We start from the raw sequence: 16,399 nt of genomic DNA, 5'->3' as shown, positions 1-16,399 counted from the left end.
ATACATATTAGCCTGCCTTTCCCGGTTAGTTCCTTTCACGTTAGTTCAATGGGCGTGAAATATTTTAGGCTGAAAATTCGTGGGATGCAGAAGTGTGTTGCTCTCTTATATTTATAAGTAGATGTGGTCGAAGCTTACTTTGCTATCCCTCTCCCCTTGGTCTGCCTGCTTTACCCGGAAGGCAGCGGGTATGTTTTCACTGTGTCAGTGCGAGTAATCAATAATCCTCTTGCCTCGTCTGGGTTATGAGCATCCATTACTGTATTCTCATTCCAGCATTCACATTTATGACTCAAGGCATGTTTATGGTTATTTGTATTGAAATAGTCTAGGATCTCCCTGCAGTCTTTTGTCAGTTCTGTGCATTTTTTTTTGTTTTGTATTGCTTTTTTTTTTGTTATTTTGAAACTGCATTGTGAATAGGGAAATGGGGGAGGTAGGAGAGGCTCTATTAACTGTGGCTTTCATTCTAACCCACTTCCTTAGTCATACTGGCTAGATGAGACTTAAAGCACTTTCAAACCTAGGTTTGTTTTCAGCTCTTGGGCTAGTTTGTGGGGTTGTTAGTCTGGGTTTTGATGTAAGTGAAAGTGTAAGCTTACTTTGCAATATATTTGTGGTCTTTCAGGCGCAGGGCAGATTGTCATGCATCTGTCCAGAGCACATTGGGCATTTTGGTCTGCCTTTGTTTTGTTAAGGCAAGGTTAAGTGTTCAGTAAGACTAGTTTCTCCCTTCCTGTTGAACTGATTCTTCTTGCTTGAAAGGGCGTTATTTTGAGTAATTTTCTGTTTTTTATTTAGTGAAAAACTGTTTTGAGAACATAAAGGGAATGTCTTTGAAGGCTCTTCTTAGGAGAAACAGATGAAGGTTTAGCTTTTGTTTTAGAAACACTTTACCGAACCTCTTTCATGATAAACAAAATGCCTTCAGTCCTTGGGTTTTTCAGCCAGCTCTAATAATAGGTGTCTGCATTGGAGATTAAAGGTTTACCCAAGGTGAAGAGGGGAGCACAGTGGGTAGAGATTAGAAATGCTGCACCCAAATGGATGACTTTAAATACTGAGGTAAATGTTTACTTCAGTATTTTAAATTTTCAAGCCTTGTAAGGCTTCAGCCTTTGAGATGTGCCTAAATGCGTGTAGTGGCAGGTGTTAATATGCAGTTTATTTGTAGGACTTTGGTTGATCCAGATCAAGTTAACTCCAAGATGTCATAGAAAAGTAATTTGTGTATTTCAGCTGCATAAATATCTTCCTTCTGCAGCTGTAAAATCCAGAAACTGATCTTGCAAAAGGTTCTACCTAATAGAAATGTTTATGAGCTGGAAATAAGCTATAGTGGAACTTTGGCCTGCATTGAAATTATATGTACTGTTACTATTTAATATCCTTTCTTATGAAGAGAATTAGTTAAGCTCACAAAAATATTTAGTGGTGAAACTGATCTACTACTTACAGATCTTAAGGTTAGTTTAGAGCGAGGACATACGTGGCCAAGATACTCTGTTGGAGGACTTTCTGTATTACATCAGCTTCTGTTTTATTGGCAACTCCTTGTTTTGCTGAACACTAAATGAACCATGATGAATGAAAGAGGACCAACTTTATTATTATTTTATTTTTAAGGACAACACCCTATTGAGGCGGAGTAAGGCAAAGTCATCCAACATAATGCTAAATACTTGTAGTTGTTTTCTACTGTGATACCTTAACTGGAAATCACTTCAGTTCTTCCTCTGCAGAACTTTAATGTGTATAACCTTGAGAATTTGGATTCTTTACTGCTCTGGGAATGCACCCTAATTGAGTTTTATAGCTAATCTGGAATGGCTGCAGTCAGTGTGTTTATAGCTCGTGGATTGGTTTAACAGGGTTGCAGCTTTAGAGCAAGTGCAGATGTTTGATAATTACTAGTTTATACTGTTTTAATCCAGTGTATGAAACTTAAAATAAAACCTACCCACAACGATGTTTACTAATACATCTTTTCGGAGGAACTAAACTGAAAAGCACTTGAGAGTGACCTGCTGCACCACAAAGCAACATGGGAAAACTGACCTCAGTGCAAATGTATTTTACTATCGAGGTAAACGTATCCCTGGAAGAATGCAGTCCCTGCAACTGTGAGGTCTTTCTCCTTGAATAGCTGAGCCTTCTTATCGTCCATTCAGGGGAAGAATGGGTGTTAACTTTGTTTTCCTGTCGGTGGTGGACTAGCAGAGATTCTCCTATTAGCAAATCTGATACTTAGATATGACTCATAGTTCCTCCTATTTAAAGTGCCAGCTACCTTTTCAGTAAACATGATTACGTATTTTTGTTAGTTAATCCCAGATCTACTACATAAAACATTTGCTAGTCCCTTTACTTAAGTTAATAAATAGCTCTGGTGGAATTAGAGGAATAACCTTTTTTCCATGCTTTATAAAGTGATAGAAATTATCAAATACACAGATCTAAACTACCACAGTTGTGCAAAGGGAAGTTCTCCCCGAATCTACTGATATTTTATTGCTTCTATTGTAAATTTTCTAATTTATAAGACAACTATTTGATTAATCATTTAAACTCATCAGAATCCTTTCCAAAGGCTTGTTTTTTTTCTTTTTATAAATACTTGAGTTTAAAGGAAAACTAAAGTCAGATAAAAGAGGTAACGGTTATCAAGGTAGAGAGTGGAAAAGTATCTGAGAACATGAAACCAAGTGGGTGCCAAGTGATTCTCCAGTAGATATATTTTAATATATTAAATGACACAGAATAGAGAGGAACCTTGATTGTATGTTAATAGTCTACAGATGAGTTCAGTTCTAATTTTGCAAAGGTGTTGAGAAGTTTGAGAGCAAGTAAACTAGGGAACGAGTAGCCATGTGGCAGGTAGAACTTCACTGTTGATAATATGTGGCTTAAGCTTTCCGTGTGCCTTTTTCCAAAACACATTCAGCTTTCTAAGTTGTCTCTGTCCTGTTACGGAGCAGATCTGTGTATCCTTCTGGATACTTTAGGAAGGATTTCTGGTCAGCGTGAAGCTGAGGTCAGGGAGCAAATGATATGTTAGTGTAAGTTAGGATAAAAGACACTATAAGACCATTGGTGCACCCTGTTCTGGAGTAGCCTACAACAGCTATTAAAAACAAAAATAGTGAAATTAGAGGGCTTGTGGATAGCTGATGAAATATCTGCAGAATCAGGGTTTTTTTCTTCACTGGAGATTAACTAAAGGAAATTAGGAATGCATAAATAAGAAGGAGCAGACACATATGTAAAAGTGATGAATGAATTGTGCAGAGTGTTGACCAGGCCCTTCTCTTCTTTCTGTTGTCCAGCACAAGATCCAGAGGGCATTTAGGAAAATAACAAGTTTTGCTTCTTTTCAGTTAACAAAATGAAGCTCCCCATTAGTGTTCAGAGAGGTTTTCATTCATTGTTTTATTCTGGATACTTTTATGAATAATATCCATGTAGATCTAAGGTAGGATTCTTCTTGCCATATGTTTTTGTGGAGGATACAAACTTAGCCAAAAACATAAATTTAAATAAATGGCCTATAAAAGGGATATGGTAGCAATAATAACTTGACATAGCCAAAAGGGTCGGTTTATTTTTTTCATATAAAAAATGAACTGTGTGTCTGAAAAATAGTGTTTAACCTGCATAACACTGAGCAAGTCAGGATTAATCTCTGTAGATTAATCTCTGCTCTTGAGGTCTTCAGTTAAAGCTATAGAAAATTAAGTATTTTTATTGACTTGAATAATCATATTCAGAAAAGGTGCTGTAGAACAGCAGAAGGCAAAATTGGTGGTATGCTCACTAAGAAAGAAGGTGCAAGTAGGCTTTACTGCTGCCTAAACCTGGCTAATAAAAACTTGCAAGCTGCTTGTTCTGTAGCTACTTTCTTGCAAGTATGTTACTGTAACGTAAATTTGAATAAAGCATTTTCTTTAGTGTGACTTAATTAGAATCTTATTGCTCAATATTGAAGAGTTGCACAAGATTTTGGATAATTCATAAAACAGTATTTCGTGATGGATTCTGGACGTACATGCAAGTGAAAAATGCTGTATTAACTTAATATACAATTTACCATTTGCTGGAAAATAAATTTCTAGTTAAATCAGTGCCGGATGTCCAGGTGTTCTTGGATCTAAATATCTTAAAATTAAATGATCTATCTATTTAAAGAACAGTGAACTAGCAATAGGGAGGGATGGACTTGATATAATCTGATTTAGCATACTGGAGAGGTCCATCCAGCCTAGTATCCTGTCTCCATGACCCTTGTTGGGAGATTTTGATTGTACTTCTTCCATCATCTTTTTATTAGTCTAGTCCCCGTCTGAGGCCCAAAGTTAAGGGACCTTCTCCTGCGCTTGGTCGAGCTGGCTGTTAAAACCAGAAGGAGGAAATACAGCAGGAGAAGGACCGCAGGGATGATAGGGACCCCACTGCCGTTCTCTCTGCTTGCCGCACATGGAGCGGTATTTACCGGCTCCTCCGATGCCTTTGAGGAGAGACAGATGCTGTTGGTAGTGATTGGTGCCCCCCCCACTGGTTCCCTGTTCATAATTTTTAATCTTTATTCCTTGTCTTTTCAATTTGTTGTTCCTTTCAACTTGTCTCTCTTTGTCCCTTTCTCTGCACTTCTCCTGCCTCCCTTGTCCTCTTTCTTGGGTGCTGGGGGTGTTTTGGAGATGTAACCATCTCCAAAAGGGAAAGCCACAGGAACAGTAAGCGGTGGGGAATACCTGGAGCAAGATGCAAGAAAAGGGCAGACGAGCAGCATTGCATCCCCACGGTGCTCTGCCAAACTCTTCCAGCTTAAGGACGTCTGAGCCAGGAGTTCTAGCTCTGCTTTTCACAGCCTTTGACAGACTCCTGTGAGGTTCTCCAGCGGCTTTCATGGCCGGAGACCAGCGCGCGGCGAAGTGCTATTCAGCTTTTGACACGAGCAGTCTCTTCTGCAGGTGCAGAGAGTCTGTCACTTCATTGTATTCAATAGGCTCTGTTCAATGACTTTATTCCGTTCGAATTTACAAACCTGATTAAGAGCTGAAAAGCTTCGTGCAAGCTACAAGAGAAATGAATAATGCGACATATTTTTTCCAAGAGGCTAAAAGACAAGGATCTGGATTAGATGTGTGTAAAGCTCTGAATTGGTGTAGGTTTCTGTACGAAGCATGGCTTTGTAGTTCCTGCTATTTAGTACTTTTGGAAGATGCATTTAATTATGCTGCTGTTACCTCTGAAAACACATTTCATAACTAATGTTAAATAATACATCATGGAAACAGAGATGTGAAGAAGGCTTTTAGGAAAATGGGTATAGCCTTTATTTGCTAGTTTGTAGCTCTTCTGCTGCTGGTGAGAGCTTTAATCAAAATGTTCTTATTTTGTCCTGATACAGCAGAAAGTGCAGTGTGATTGTTTTTGTTTTCTCCTAGCTGGGCTTAGGGAGAAAAAAAAAATCGAAGAAATAGGATGCAACGAAAGCAGCAAAAAAAAAAAAAAAAAAAAAAAAAGCTACCAATTAGTGGCAAAACAAAGCAGGACAAATTAATTGCACAGAGTTGAAAGCTTATAACCTAAAAAACATGTACTAAATTTATCCCCAGTCTACATGCATCAGTACTTGCATGTCAGATGTTTTAAACTATCTTATTTAACTTGTAAGAATTGTTCAAGACAACTTGATTATGCTTAACAGAATATTATGAGCCTAATACAAAGTTCATTGTTGCCAGTGAAAGACAGCATTCATCAGAACCAGAGAATAAGACCATTAGTTTAAAGCCAATTAAACAGGGTTTCTTGGCTTGTCCCTTCTTTCTTCATTAGCACTATCTAGTCTCCTGTTCTTAAGGATGGGAAGTAGAGAGCGAGAGGAAGTGTTTGTGTGTGTATGTGTGCACACACAATATTTGTGTGTGCTTAATCTGGTATAACTTGGTTTCCCCTCAGTATATGGCTAAGTTATCAGCTTAAAAATCCCGTTTTTCCTTTTTTTCTAATAAGAACAACTGGGCAGTGACTCCTTCCTCTCAGACCTTCTAATTACTTTCCATTACTTTCCATTTTTATGTGGGTGGGTGGGTGGTGGGATTTTTTTTGTTCCTAATTCAGGTTGTTTTAATCATGCCTCTGTATTTTAAGGCGGTGTCTGCAAAGTTTCTTGGCCGGATGGGTTGCTGTTAACGGATTCTGATGGAGCACTATACCCGTAGCCAATTTGTACTTGCTAATTCTGTGAAGGTGGTTCTGGCTTTGCAGATAACTGGTATGCGTCCAAAAGTTAATTGCACCTTCCGATTTGTAGTTACTTATTTTGCTTTTCTAAAGAAATTGCAGCATTCTTGTCCCTCTGTCCCCTCTGCGTTCTCAGATAGCGTTCTCGGCTTTGTGGCAGCTCGTGGGGAGGGGGAGCTTAAAAACACCTGACCTCACATGCTCTGATGGATAACGGCAGCTACGTAAAAGACACTTAACTCATCCAGCTTGTGCATTGCATTCCTGTTGACTCTTCTCCCAGAGGTTTGCTTCTGTGTTTCTCCTTCACTAGCGGCGTGTGTTGGTAGAGCTGCAGGTTGAAAGTCATCTGGAGGCATGCAGTGATGGTGCAATTCTTTTTCCTTTATGTCATTCCTTGCTTGTCTTTAAGAGATGTTGTTGAAAGCTGCCGTTTGCATGACGTGAAATTTTTGCCCTTCTCACCTTTTCCTTAATTGCTTTGTTGTTTTTTAGGAAAGGTTGACAGATTGTTCCTGAATGAAAGTAAAGGGCTGGAGAAAGAATTCTAAGTAACTTTATCTAATAACTTCAGAAAACATTTTACTTGGAGGAATCCTCCAGCCCATGTTCTCCTCTTTTGCTTCAGTGGATACACTTCTTTTAGTAGCTCATGCAATTTGAAAGAACCAGCTGTTTTTTCACTCTCTTAATATTACTGAATCTTTTTTCTTGTTATGTAGTCTTTAATTGATACTATACTAGGCATGCAACTGAGAATATAATATTTAACCTCTGTTAATACAGACTGATCGTTTCATCATTGTTTCAGCAAATTGTCTTTTATCAAGCCTCCAATTACAGTGTTCTCTCATTCTTCAAAATATGCCTGTCAGCTCAAAGAACTCCAGTGTCTGTGTACTGCTGTTTTAAAATCGTCAATGAAGGTCTAGATTTAGGTCATCTAGAGAAACTGAAGGGTATTGCATAACAACATATCAATTTAGGAATGAAAATGTGGTTTGAGTTGGGTCAGATGCTGGTTATTTCTGACTGCATAGCTTTAAACTGACTTCTTATTGCAGACTGAGCTCTGAAGAAGATCAGAGTAAAAATACCCAGGGTATTTTGCCTTTTATTGCCAGCGATCAGAGTTTTTTGCAAGCCAAGCAAGAATTAATTTTGCAACACTGGTAAATTCTGGTGTCAACTGATAAAGTAGACTAATTTATAACAAACTCCTTTATTTGAGGAATATTTGCGGTAAAATTTATTTGATAAAAGGTTGCCCCTTTCTGCTTATGTATTCATTGCTGACGTGAGTATGGTAATTCAATCCTACGTGAGCATAATTTGAGGTTGGAAGAGCCATGCTCTGTAGCCACAGCCTAGTTACTCTATCTTCCCTTACAGCATGTATCCCTGGAGCCTAAAATGCATACTGTGGGTTCTGTAAGTGGCAATAAGCTAAGCTGTTCTTTTATATATATATATATTTTTTTTCTAATGATTTCTAGAAAAGCTTTATGTTGTTTTGAGCCCCAAGGGTGAGAAGAGACTTGGCAGGCCTAAGGTTTGCAGGGTTCTCAGTAGGTGAAGTGGCCCAGCGGTAGTAGTCTCACCTGGGCTCTGAAGCTACCCTCCTTGCCCAGGCTGAGCCAGCTTGTTTTATTCGAAACTGTTATCAGTTTAAGCGTGAATGCGAGAAGTGTGGCTGTGAGAGGGCTGGAGCTTGGAAGTTATCTTCACTGCAAAGATAGCTTAATGTTCTTCCTCCTGCTGTCATCTTAAAATGCAGGTGTGTTGCTTTCAACAGCACGGCCAGGTGCTGCAGCCCTGATCCAGGGAACAGACAGAGAAAATATGTCAGTTCAAAATCTAGTGGTTACTTGCTCTGGTGGTGGAAGCGTCTTCATGGTGTAACATTGCCCATTTTAGGCACAAAATGCACCAGTGCTACTGCGAAGACAAAATGAGTGGTTTTATTATTTGCAAGAAAAACTCGCTTGAAATGCTTCTCATGACATGCCATCCTCCCAAATCTGAAATCTTGCAGCTAGAATGCTAAAACTGATCTTAGTCATGTAGGAGATTCTTTTGTTCAGAAAAAAAAGTATGTGCGCCTCGTAAAGCAGTGTCTTGATATCCCACTAATTTTCTTTGTTTGTAGTTAGAATCCTACTTGAATTTTTTTTTGGAAATAGATAACTCTGCAGAAATAAATTGGAGGCTTGTTCTGACATACCATGATATCCATCTGGTCAGTTAAATGAATACAAGCATGAGTTTGCTTCTTGCACTCTTTTAGGATATCATCCATAAATTAAAGCTTTAATGTGGCATCAATAAACCACTAATTGCTTGTGCTTTCTGTGATTTGGCTTGCCATACACCTCCACTCGAGCTCTTTTGAGGCAAAAGATTTGTGCCAAAATAAGATGATCAAAGCCTAATACTCACATAACTGAAGGCAAGAGGCTGTTGTTAGCAGTGGCTTCTCTGAAAATGTTTCATTTGTATTTGTAAAATTATTGCAGTGGTCCCAAGAACACTGTTAAAAATTGTTTCCACAAAGTATGCCTTCCATCTCTCTGATGATGGCTAGACCAAAATGAGAACTTGAAAAAGCTTTTTAAACCAAAATAGTTTTCTTTATTGTTTTACGTCTGTGCTATCTTGTTACAGGATGTATTCTCCTTTGGAGTTGAAAGCAAGTTACTTGAAGCTACAGTAGAATATCAATTAATTAGATGTCAGGAACTGTCTCATACTCCTTTCAAAGGTGTGTAGTATGTTAATTCGGTCACATGCCTCACACATGCTTTCATGGGACAGGGCATGGTGTATGAAGGACTTCACTTCCAGAAGGAAATACGTAGCAGGCTTTCCGGGGGAGACTGCTGGCTTTGGTAACCAGTCTCAATGTAATAAGGTAGCTAGTGGGAGATAACACCTACCCGTGGGCAGAAAGTAGAGTTATAAACTTCATTGCTGTAGGGACAACAGGTTAGATTGCCTTTCTTAACAGCAAAATCTAAAGCTTTAAAAAAAAGGATAAATAAAGAAGCATTCGTTTATTGTTGTCTGCGGAACACTTTCTGACCGGTGGTTTCAGATTGTTACATACAGGCCTTCTGCGCAACAGAGAAATCTCTGAAGACAGACTACGAGCGTTTGATCTGAATGGTAACTGTTCCAGCCTCAAAACTGATGAGATCTGTGCTCGTCAGAACCCAAATTTTATTCTTTTAATTTGTCTGGTTACTACAGCCTATGTAAAAGTATTTAGCAGAGTTGAATGCACACAGGTAACAAATACTAAAGAAAGTGGTCAATACATTGTCTGTAATTTATCATCATGTTTAAGATTGTGAATGTGAATACTAAAACTTTCTAAGGAAAAGCTGCATTTCATTTATGGTGGAGAGCTCATTTGGTAGTTGAGCAGAAGGAATTCAAGATTGGAAGTTCTGTTAAAGAGGATGGCTATCTGTTTTTAGCTGTGTAGATTTGGCATTAAATCAAAGCAGTTTAAATCCTTTCTGAAAAGCATAATTTATGCCAAACATCCTCTACTAGCAGCCATTCAACCATTGAGTATTTCTTTAATTGAGGAACAAGGCTAACAAATTCATTTGGGAGCTGTGAAGGGAAAGAGCAAAGCATGAAACTGGTTCTTTCTGAGTAGTTAGTTGTATGGAAAATGGTCTTGAACTGTCAGTAGAGCATGACCAAACCCCTGGACGTGCATGTGAACTTGGCTTAAAATGTGGTGTCCCTTAACTATCTTCAGACCAAAATGTTCAGAAGATTCATACTTAGTGTGTAAGGTACCTGGTCTTTATCTGCTCTGTCTTGTTCTCCTCCTTTAGCAGGGTTAAAAGTCCCTGCTGATTATCAGATGGGTTAGGTACTCAGGTTAAGAAAACAACAAAACAGTCTTCTTGGGAGCAGATGCGTGTGGTTCATTTTCTGACTGGAAGATGAAGCTGAATCATCTTGCATGAATTCCACTATATTTCATGCTCATGCTTTAGATGATAGAATAAGGGAAACATGCACTACATTTACATATAATATCAAAGACAGTCTGTGAGCATGTTACAGGACAGAATTATAATCCAGAATAACTGTGACTACTTAGAGAAATACTAGAAGGAAAAAAGGCGTGCAAAATAATGCAGTCAAATACATGTGAGCTGTGCCTGAGCAAAATCAGCTGCCCAAAATGGGCAACAAGTGGCTGAGTAGCACGAAGGCAGTTAATACAGAGGATGTTCTGCCAGGTATAAACAAAGTATTATGTTCAAAATATTTTTGTACAATACTCCTGTTTTTGAATAGTATAATGCTCAAGTTCAGCATAGAGTTATTGTGCTCGGCCTGGGTTAACCTAAGACCACTGGTTGAATACTGCTTTTTCTCAACCATAACAAAAGAGAATAGCAAGTGCAGTTCAAGGCTTCTAGAAAGCAACCTGTCAGGATAGTTAAAACTTGAAGACTGGTCAAAGATAGCATGTTAAAGAGACTTATAAAGAGGAAAAATTCTTGTTTACTGCAGGTAACACAAGGCAGTGGGCTCAAGTTATAGCACAGGAGATGAGCATTTAGATTTCCACTGTGTCTGTCCGAAAGAGGTTGGATCCAGTCCAGCTAGGGAGACTGAGATCTCCTGGTTGAACTTACAGTATTGTTCATCAGGGCCTAAGATAAAGCCAGCATCGCCTTCAGGTGCGCGTGGGAGCAGGACCTGGAAAACCAGGACCGTGTGCACTGGACCTCTCACTGGTGCTGTAACTCGGTTGATGTGTAGAGCTTGTTGAAATAATGGCCCCTTCGTGGGCTGAAAAATCTTGAGTGCTTTCAGGACACTTTTGTAAGGAAACCGTATAGCTGCGTTCCTGCACTTACCAAAGGCTAGAAATTCTTTGCATGTCGGTATTCTGGAAGAGTGCATGTCTTAAGTTATTCTTAAAACTTTGAAGTACCCGTTTTTGAAAACACTGTGGTCTTTAGCTGTTCTTTTCAGAAAGACCACTGCATGCATATCGCTTTCAGTGCACTCACGGTATGCCAGCTATTTCAGAGCGGTATACAAACACAGCTGCAGCAGCTTAATACATCCTACTGCCCAGATAAGGAGCTGCTGCTAGCTGTGTCCCAGCCTCTGCCCGGAAAGACTGGGAAGCGCCTTGGGGTGCAGTTTCGTGGCAGAACTGACTTTGGTTGGGGCTGCTGCCACCCCCGCGTTCTTCCCTGTGCAGTCCCATCTCCCTCTTCAGGAGAGCACAGTGACAAGGTAACTGCTGTAGTTACTGCATTACCCAGAGACCATTTTAGTTCCCTAAACCACATCAGGTGAGTGCCAATGTTAGTGTCAGTTTGAGGCAGGTTTTTGGCAGGAGAAGGAGTGGTAGAACTGCAACAGCACTTTCTTAAATTAGTTTAAAATATAATGGAAACTTGTCCTTAAACCTAAGGTGTTGATGGAACTTTGATTTGCTGTAGAAGGCAGAAGGTAGGTTGTCCTGGAATAGCAGGTTTTCTCTGCTGACAGAGCTGCTAGTTGGCTGGAAACTATGAAGTTTCTGGAAGCAAAAGAGAGCTTTGAAAATGACTTCTTCAAACTCAGATTCTTCCCCATGCCCCTCATGTTCTTGCAGGCACAATAAACCCCAGCAAGATATAACTGTGTTACTTTGGATACCTGCTAAAATAATTGGCACTGTCACAACCACTGCAATAACCTCAGGGGTTTAGAGAGAACCTGCTTCACTGAGCATGGTTTAACATTGCAGCCTCGCGTGTCTAAAGGTTAGATGCACTGGAAAAGGCTGTTCCTGCTCTTTGCAGCAACTTCACTTGATACTGCACTTTCAGTGGGCACGACTTAGGTGAAACATCAAACTTTACCCTGCGTTTTCATTTGAATGCCTTTGGCGACAGTGCTGGCTTAGCAGCCATCTTCTCTCGCCGTTGGTTCTTCTGCAAGTGGAAGCGTTTGCGGTAGCATGGTGAACCAGATGGGGATCTGATCCCACCATGCAAAAATGGATTTTTTTTTCCCTCCAGTCAAATCAGTTCTCCCCCATCTGGTTAACTGTTCAGCCATGTGAAGAGCTGTGCCAGTGCAAAGGGGGTGTGATGTGAAGATGGGAGTGAGCTCCTAGAGGGGTGTAGGAGGATGAGCATGGGTTTCTAAGCAGCTTTGCTGCTGATTATGAAACTTCAGTCTGGGCAAATGCAACTTCTTGAGTGGTGGTGTCTTGCTATATATTCCAGCACTTTAGATTCAGTGTTGCCAGCTCTCTTCCACTTTGTGCTATGTACTGCTTCGTCCTTGAAATTCCTGCTGCAAGTACATGTACTATGGTATGTGCTCTTCGTTGTAATTCTGTGGTGTGGAAAATCTGTTTCTGTATTAGATGGATTATCCCATCTCTTTGAAACCAGTTCTATACTGGCCTTCTGCTGAGTCCATCTTTCCAAAGAACATCACCATTCTTTATTAAATGTTATAGATAATGAAGTTGTCAGGGGAATTATTACATGTTCTCGAAGAGAGAACAGTTAGTCACTCTGTTACAAAATCCTCTGACTTTGTTTAGTAGGTATTATCATGTTTGAATACAGTGAGGTAAAAGCTTGAACAGTCACAAGAACAAGACAAGTGCCAGAGAGTTAGAGATTTCTTATCTTGAGAAAGCAGCACTGCTTTAAGTTGGCCCTGGGAGTCATCCTTTTATCCCCTGAACCTGCCCAATGCACATAGGCATTTGTAAGTTATCTTGTTTTTTGTATTCTTCGTAAGCATTTGATTGAATAAACATCGTATTTAATGCAGTGTACAAATGATATCCAAGTCATTGCTGCCAAACAATATATTTGATATCGAACCATGTTTTCAAGGTAAACTTCAATAAAGTTCACATTAAATGGTCTTACAGACAATTACTTTTGGCTAGGTTAGAAGATTTGTGAACTATTGTATTAACAAGTTACAGGTTGAACTGCTTTCATTATCTTACCAATACAGCAAAATGCATCTTTTTACTATTTTCTCCGCAGCCCTACACTTCGTTTCTGTAAGAAGCACAACACTAAATATACAGAATTAACTATTTCCTATAAACCGAGTAGGCTTTCCAGATATCTATGGCTATATCTCAGAAACCGTAAGGCTTTCAACATGTTTTTCTTGGCTGCTTATGTAGCTAGCACTTAAACCAGCTAATGAAGAAGGAATAAAACAGTGATATTCCTTGCTCGGAGCGAGATGTTACGTGGTGAGGGAGAAGGGAGGCTTCTGTCTGAACTCCTTCTCCCAGTCCGCGTGTTAAAATCTGAACAGGTTTGTGCTCCTAGCCCAGGATATGTGTTTGGGCAGCGTGTTGACGTGCAGAAACGTGACATTTGCAGAGGGGAGGAATCCGGGGGAGCAGCGTAGGCGTAGGGTTTTTGGAAGAGTCGGAGCCCGTCGTTCCGGGAGACGCACCGAGCTCGCGAAGGAGCCGGCTGCAGTTGGCAGGGGTGGCTCCTGCTTCTCCCGCGGGCCCCTTCGTGCTCCACGGGCCCGTTCTGGCCGTGCGTTTCCCAGCTTGCCTTGTGCCCGTTTCCGCACCAGCCGGCCGCCGTGTCGGAGGCTGCGGCCTGGCCTGCCTTCTGCTGCTGGACCTGGGACCCTTCATCTACATTTTCAGCTTTTGATTTAAAACCATCAGAAATGTTGTTCGTGTGCAGACAGGGATAAGCCTCTAGCTGTTTCTATTTTTCTTTTATACACTTTCAGCTTTTTAATTTTTTCTTTAGTCTCCAGCAGGGTGGACTTTGTGAGCATGGGAGCGAGGGGAGTGGTGAACGAAGGGTGGGCGAATGTTCCTGCTTGGCGTTGTTGCGCTTCGCAGGGTGGTGCATTGTAGGCTCTTCGGGGTAAAAGCTTGTTTTAGTACTGTCTCAAGTACTTAATTTTTCGCATTATATTGTATCCTTTGAAAGAGCTCTAGTGACGCTGGAACCTTACACCTGGTGAAGGTGCTGGTGGTTTAAGCCAGGCAATGATGTCAAGCTCTAACTTTGGCAGAGTTCTCTGTCCAGAGCTTCTCAAGTGCCTGAGAGATTGATTGATTTATTTAAGAGGAAGGAGGTAACCGTGTCTGTGCCCTTTCCACACGTTTGAGTTGAGTCAGAGTATAAAATGATTAGTTGTCGGCGTGCGTTGCAAACGTCATGGGTTACCAACCTTAGTGGCTTGCATCTTGCTGCTTAAAAATAACAGAGCACAGTGCTTGCCCAGCAGTTTGGGGACATCTGGTGCTGTTAGAGCATCTGTCTTGTAAGATGCTATTCAGACAGTGCCCTGTCCTGAATAAGATTTCGAAAATATCAGCTACTGAGTTTCTGAAGCAACTCTTAACAGCAATTGCTTAAGTGGGAAGGAGACCTTAAACTTCTCTTCTCGACTTCTATGGAAGTTTAAAGTTACAAATTTCTGTCCAGTCTGATGTTGAATTCTGAGGACAACCCTTAGCCAGAAAAGCTGGAATATATTAAATCTAAAGTAATGCAAACGGGTTCTGTGGAGCTGTATATATTTTAAATCCTACTTTTTCTGAAATTACGATTCTAATCATCTGGCTATTTCTTTATTGCACCTTTTAGTATCATGGTGCTAATCTAAAGATCTGTTTTAGTTAATTCTTTAATCTTTTTCAGAGTATTGATTTCAAAATCAGAACTGTTTTAGTAATTTTGCTAAACCTTTCCCATAATCGTTTTTGCTGTTCCAGTGGGGTTTTAATAGAAAACTATAATGAGGAGGAAAGGCTCTGTGACAGCTTCTAACAGATCTCTTTGTGCAAATCTGCTTTTTGCTCCTATGTAAATGTTAAGGGAAAGCGTAATAGATCTGTAAGTTGTTAAATATGAACCAGCTTAGTATTCTGGCTTTTTAAGGCTTACATAGCATTATTTTACCTTTGTAGTTCTAAAAGTTGGTTTGGAATAAAACCGCTATATCACTTGAGTTAGAACCTGGCTCAGTGTTTGACAAAGCGCTTAGCTGCACCACCAGGCACTGCTCTGAATAGTGCTTGAGAAAACGGGGCGTTTTCCCCTGGTTTCGAAGCTCGCGTGTTCCCTCCGGCTCCGCCACGGCTGCACGCCCCCTCTCACGGCAGAGCCGGCCCGGATGCGGGCAGCAGAATCCCAGGAGAGTTTAGCCCCTTAACGCTTCATGGCTAATGTGCCCGCATTCCCTGTAAGGTCCTTTTCCACCGCTGGTTCCCCAGCGGTGAGTAGATAAAGCATTACCTGCGTACCTTGTTGTGAATAACAACAGTCCCAGTTGTTGTCCCAGTGCCTCAGTTGGTGTCTGATGGAATATTGCATCTTCCAGGTAGTTTGTTTCTTTGGGATTTCTTTTGACTTCCTAACCAAATCATGCAGCTAATGTCTTTATTTTTTATAGAAAGATATTTTTTTTTTTGTATTTATTATCACACGTCAAACCAAAACTGTTATTTCCAGGTACAGTGTAAATTTAAATAATGCAAAATGGCTGTGTTTTGTGTTTAGTATCGTTTGGGCTTGTTTTTGATTTTTCACACAAAGTCCAATAGAGTTACTTGAAACAAAGTTATATTAATGTATATCTCCTTTTTTCCTTCTAGAAATGACTGCTGTTACTGCAGGGAATGTTAACTTCAAATGGGACCCCAAAAGTTTGGAGATAAGAACTCTGGCAGTTGAAAGACTACTTGAGCCTCTTGTTACACAGGTAAAAAACAAACAAACAACTCCTCCTACGTACGGATTATTACCTGCTTTGATGTATTACTTCAATTAAATGACTTTCAGTGTTTAAATTCTACAAGTAAAACACTACAGAGGTAGTGTTTTACTTGTATACATACTTGTATACAAGTATGTATATGCATACATACTTGTACTTGTATACATACTTGCCATCTTTTAACAGTGTTATTGAGCACCACTCTAGAAAGCCTCTACTTTTTCAGCTCCTGATAAGACACAATATTTCACTTTCTGCAGAAGTGCAGAAATGGATGTAAGAACCAGTATTTCTACTATATTGTTCCTCACCTGTATTTTGAGGGGTGTACTTCTTATTTTTCTTCTCTTTTGAAAAGCTGTGTTATATATCCTTTACAAAT

The 16,399-nt window shown here is 40.1% G+C and overlaps 1 protein-coding gene across 2 annotated transcripts in view; it reads left to right on the top strand.

Moving 5' to 3' along the window:
* Window positions 1–16,399, top strand: part of CTNNA1 (catenin alpha 1) — a 115,927-nt gene that overhangs the window by 1,269 nt on the left and 98,259 nt on the right. For both annotated transcript variants that reach the window (XM_062587751.1, XM_062587753.1), the window contains exon 2: window positions 15,896–16,002. In XM_062587751.1, the coding sequence (XP_062443735.1) occupies window positions 15,898–16,002 (105 nt within the window). In that variant the 5' untranslated portion in view covers window positions 15,896–15,897. The remainder of the gene's footprint in view (window positions 1–15,895; window positions 16,003–16,399) is intronic.

Source organism: Rhea pennata, chromosome 14 (assembly GCF_028389875.1).
Source record: "Rhea pennata isolate bPtePen1 chromosome 14, bPtePen1.pri, whole genome shotgun sequence".
Lineage (NCBI taxonomy): Eukaryota > Metazoa > Chordata > Aves > Rheiformes > Rheidae > Rhea > Rhea pennata.
The sequence above is the reverse complement of the archived record's forward strand: the minus strand, read 5'-3'. Positions and strand labels throughout refer to the sequence as shown.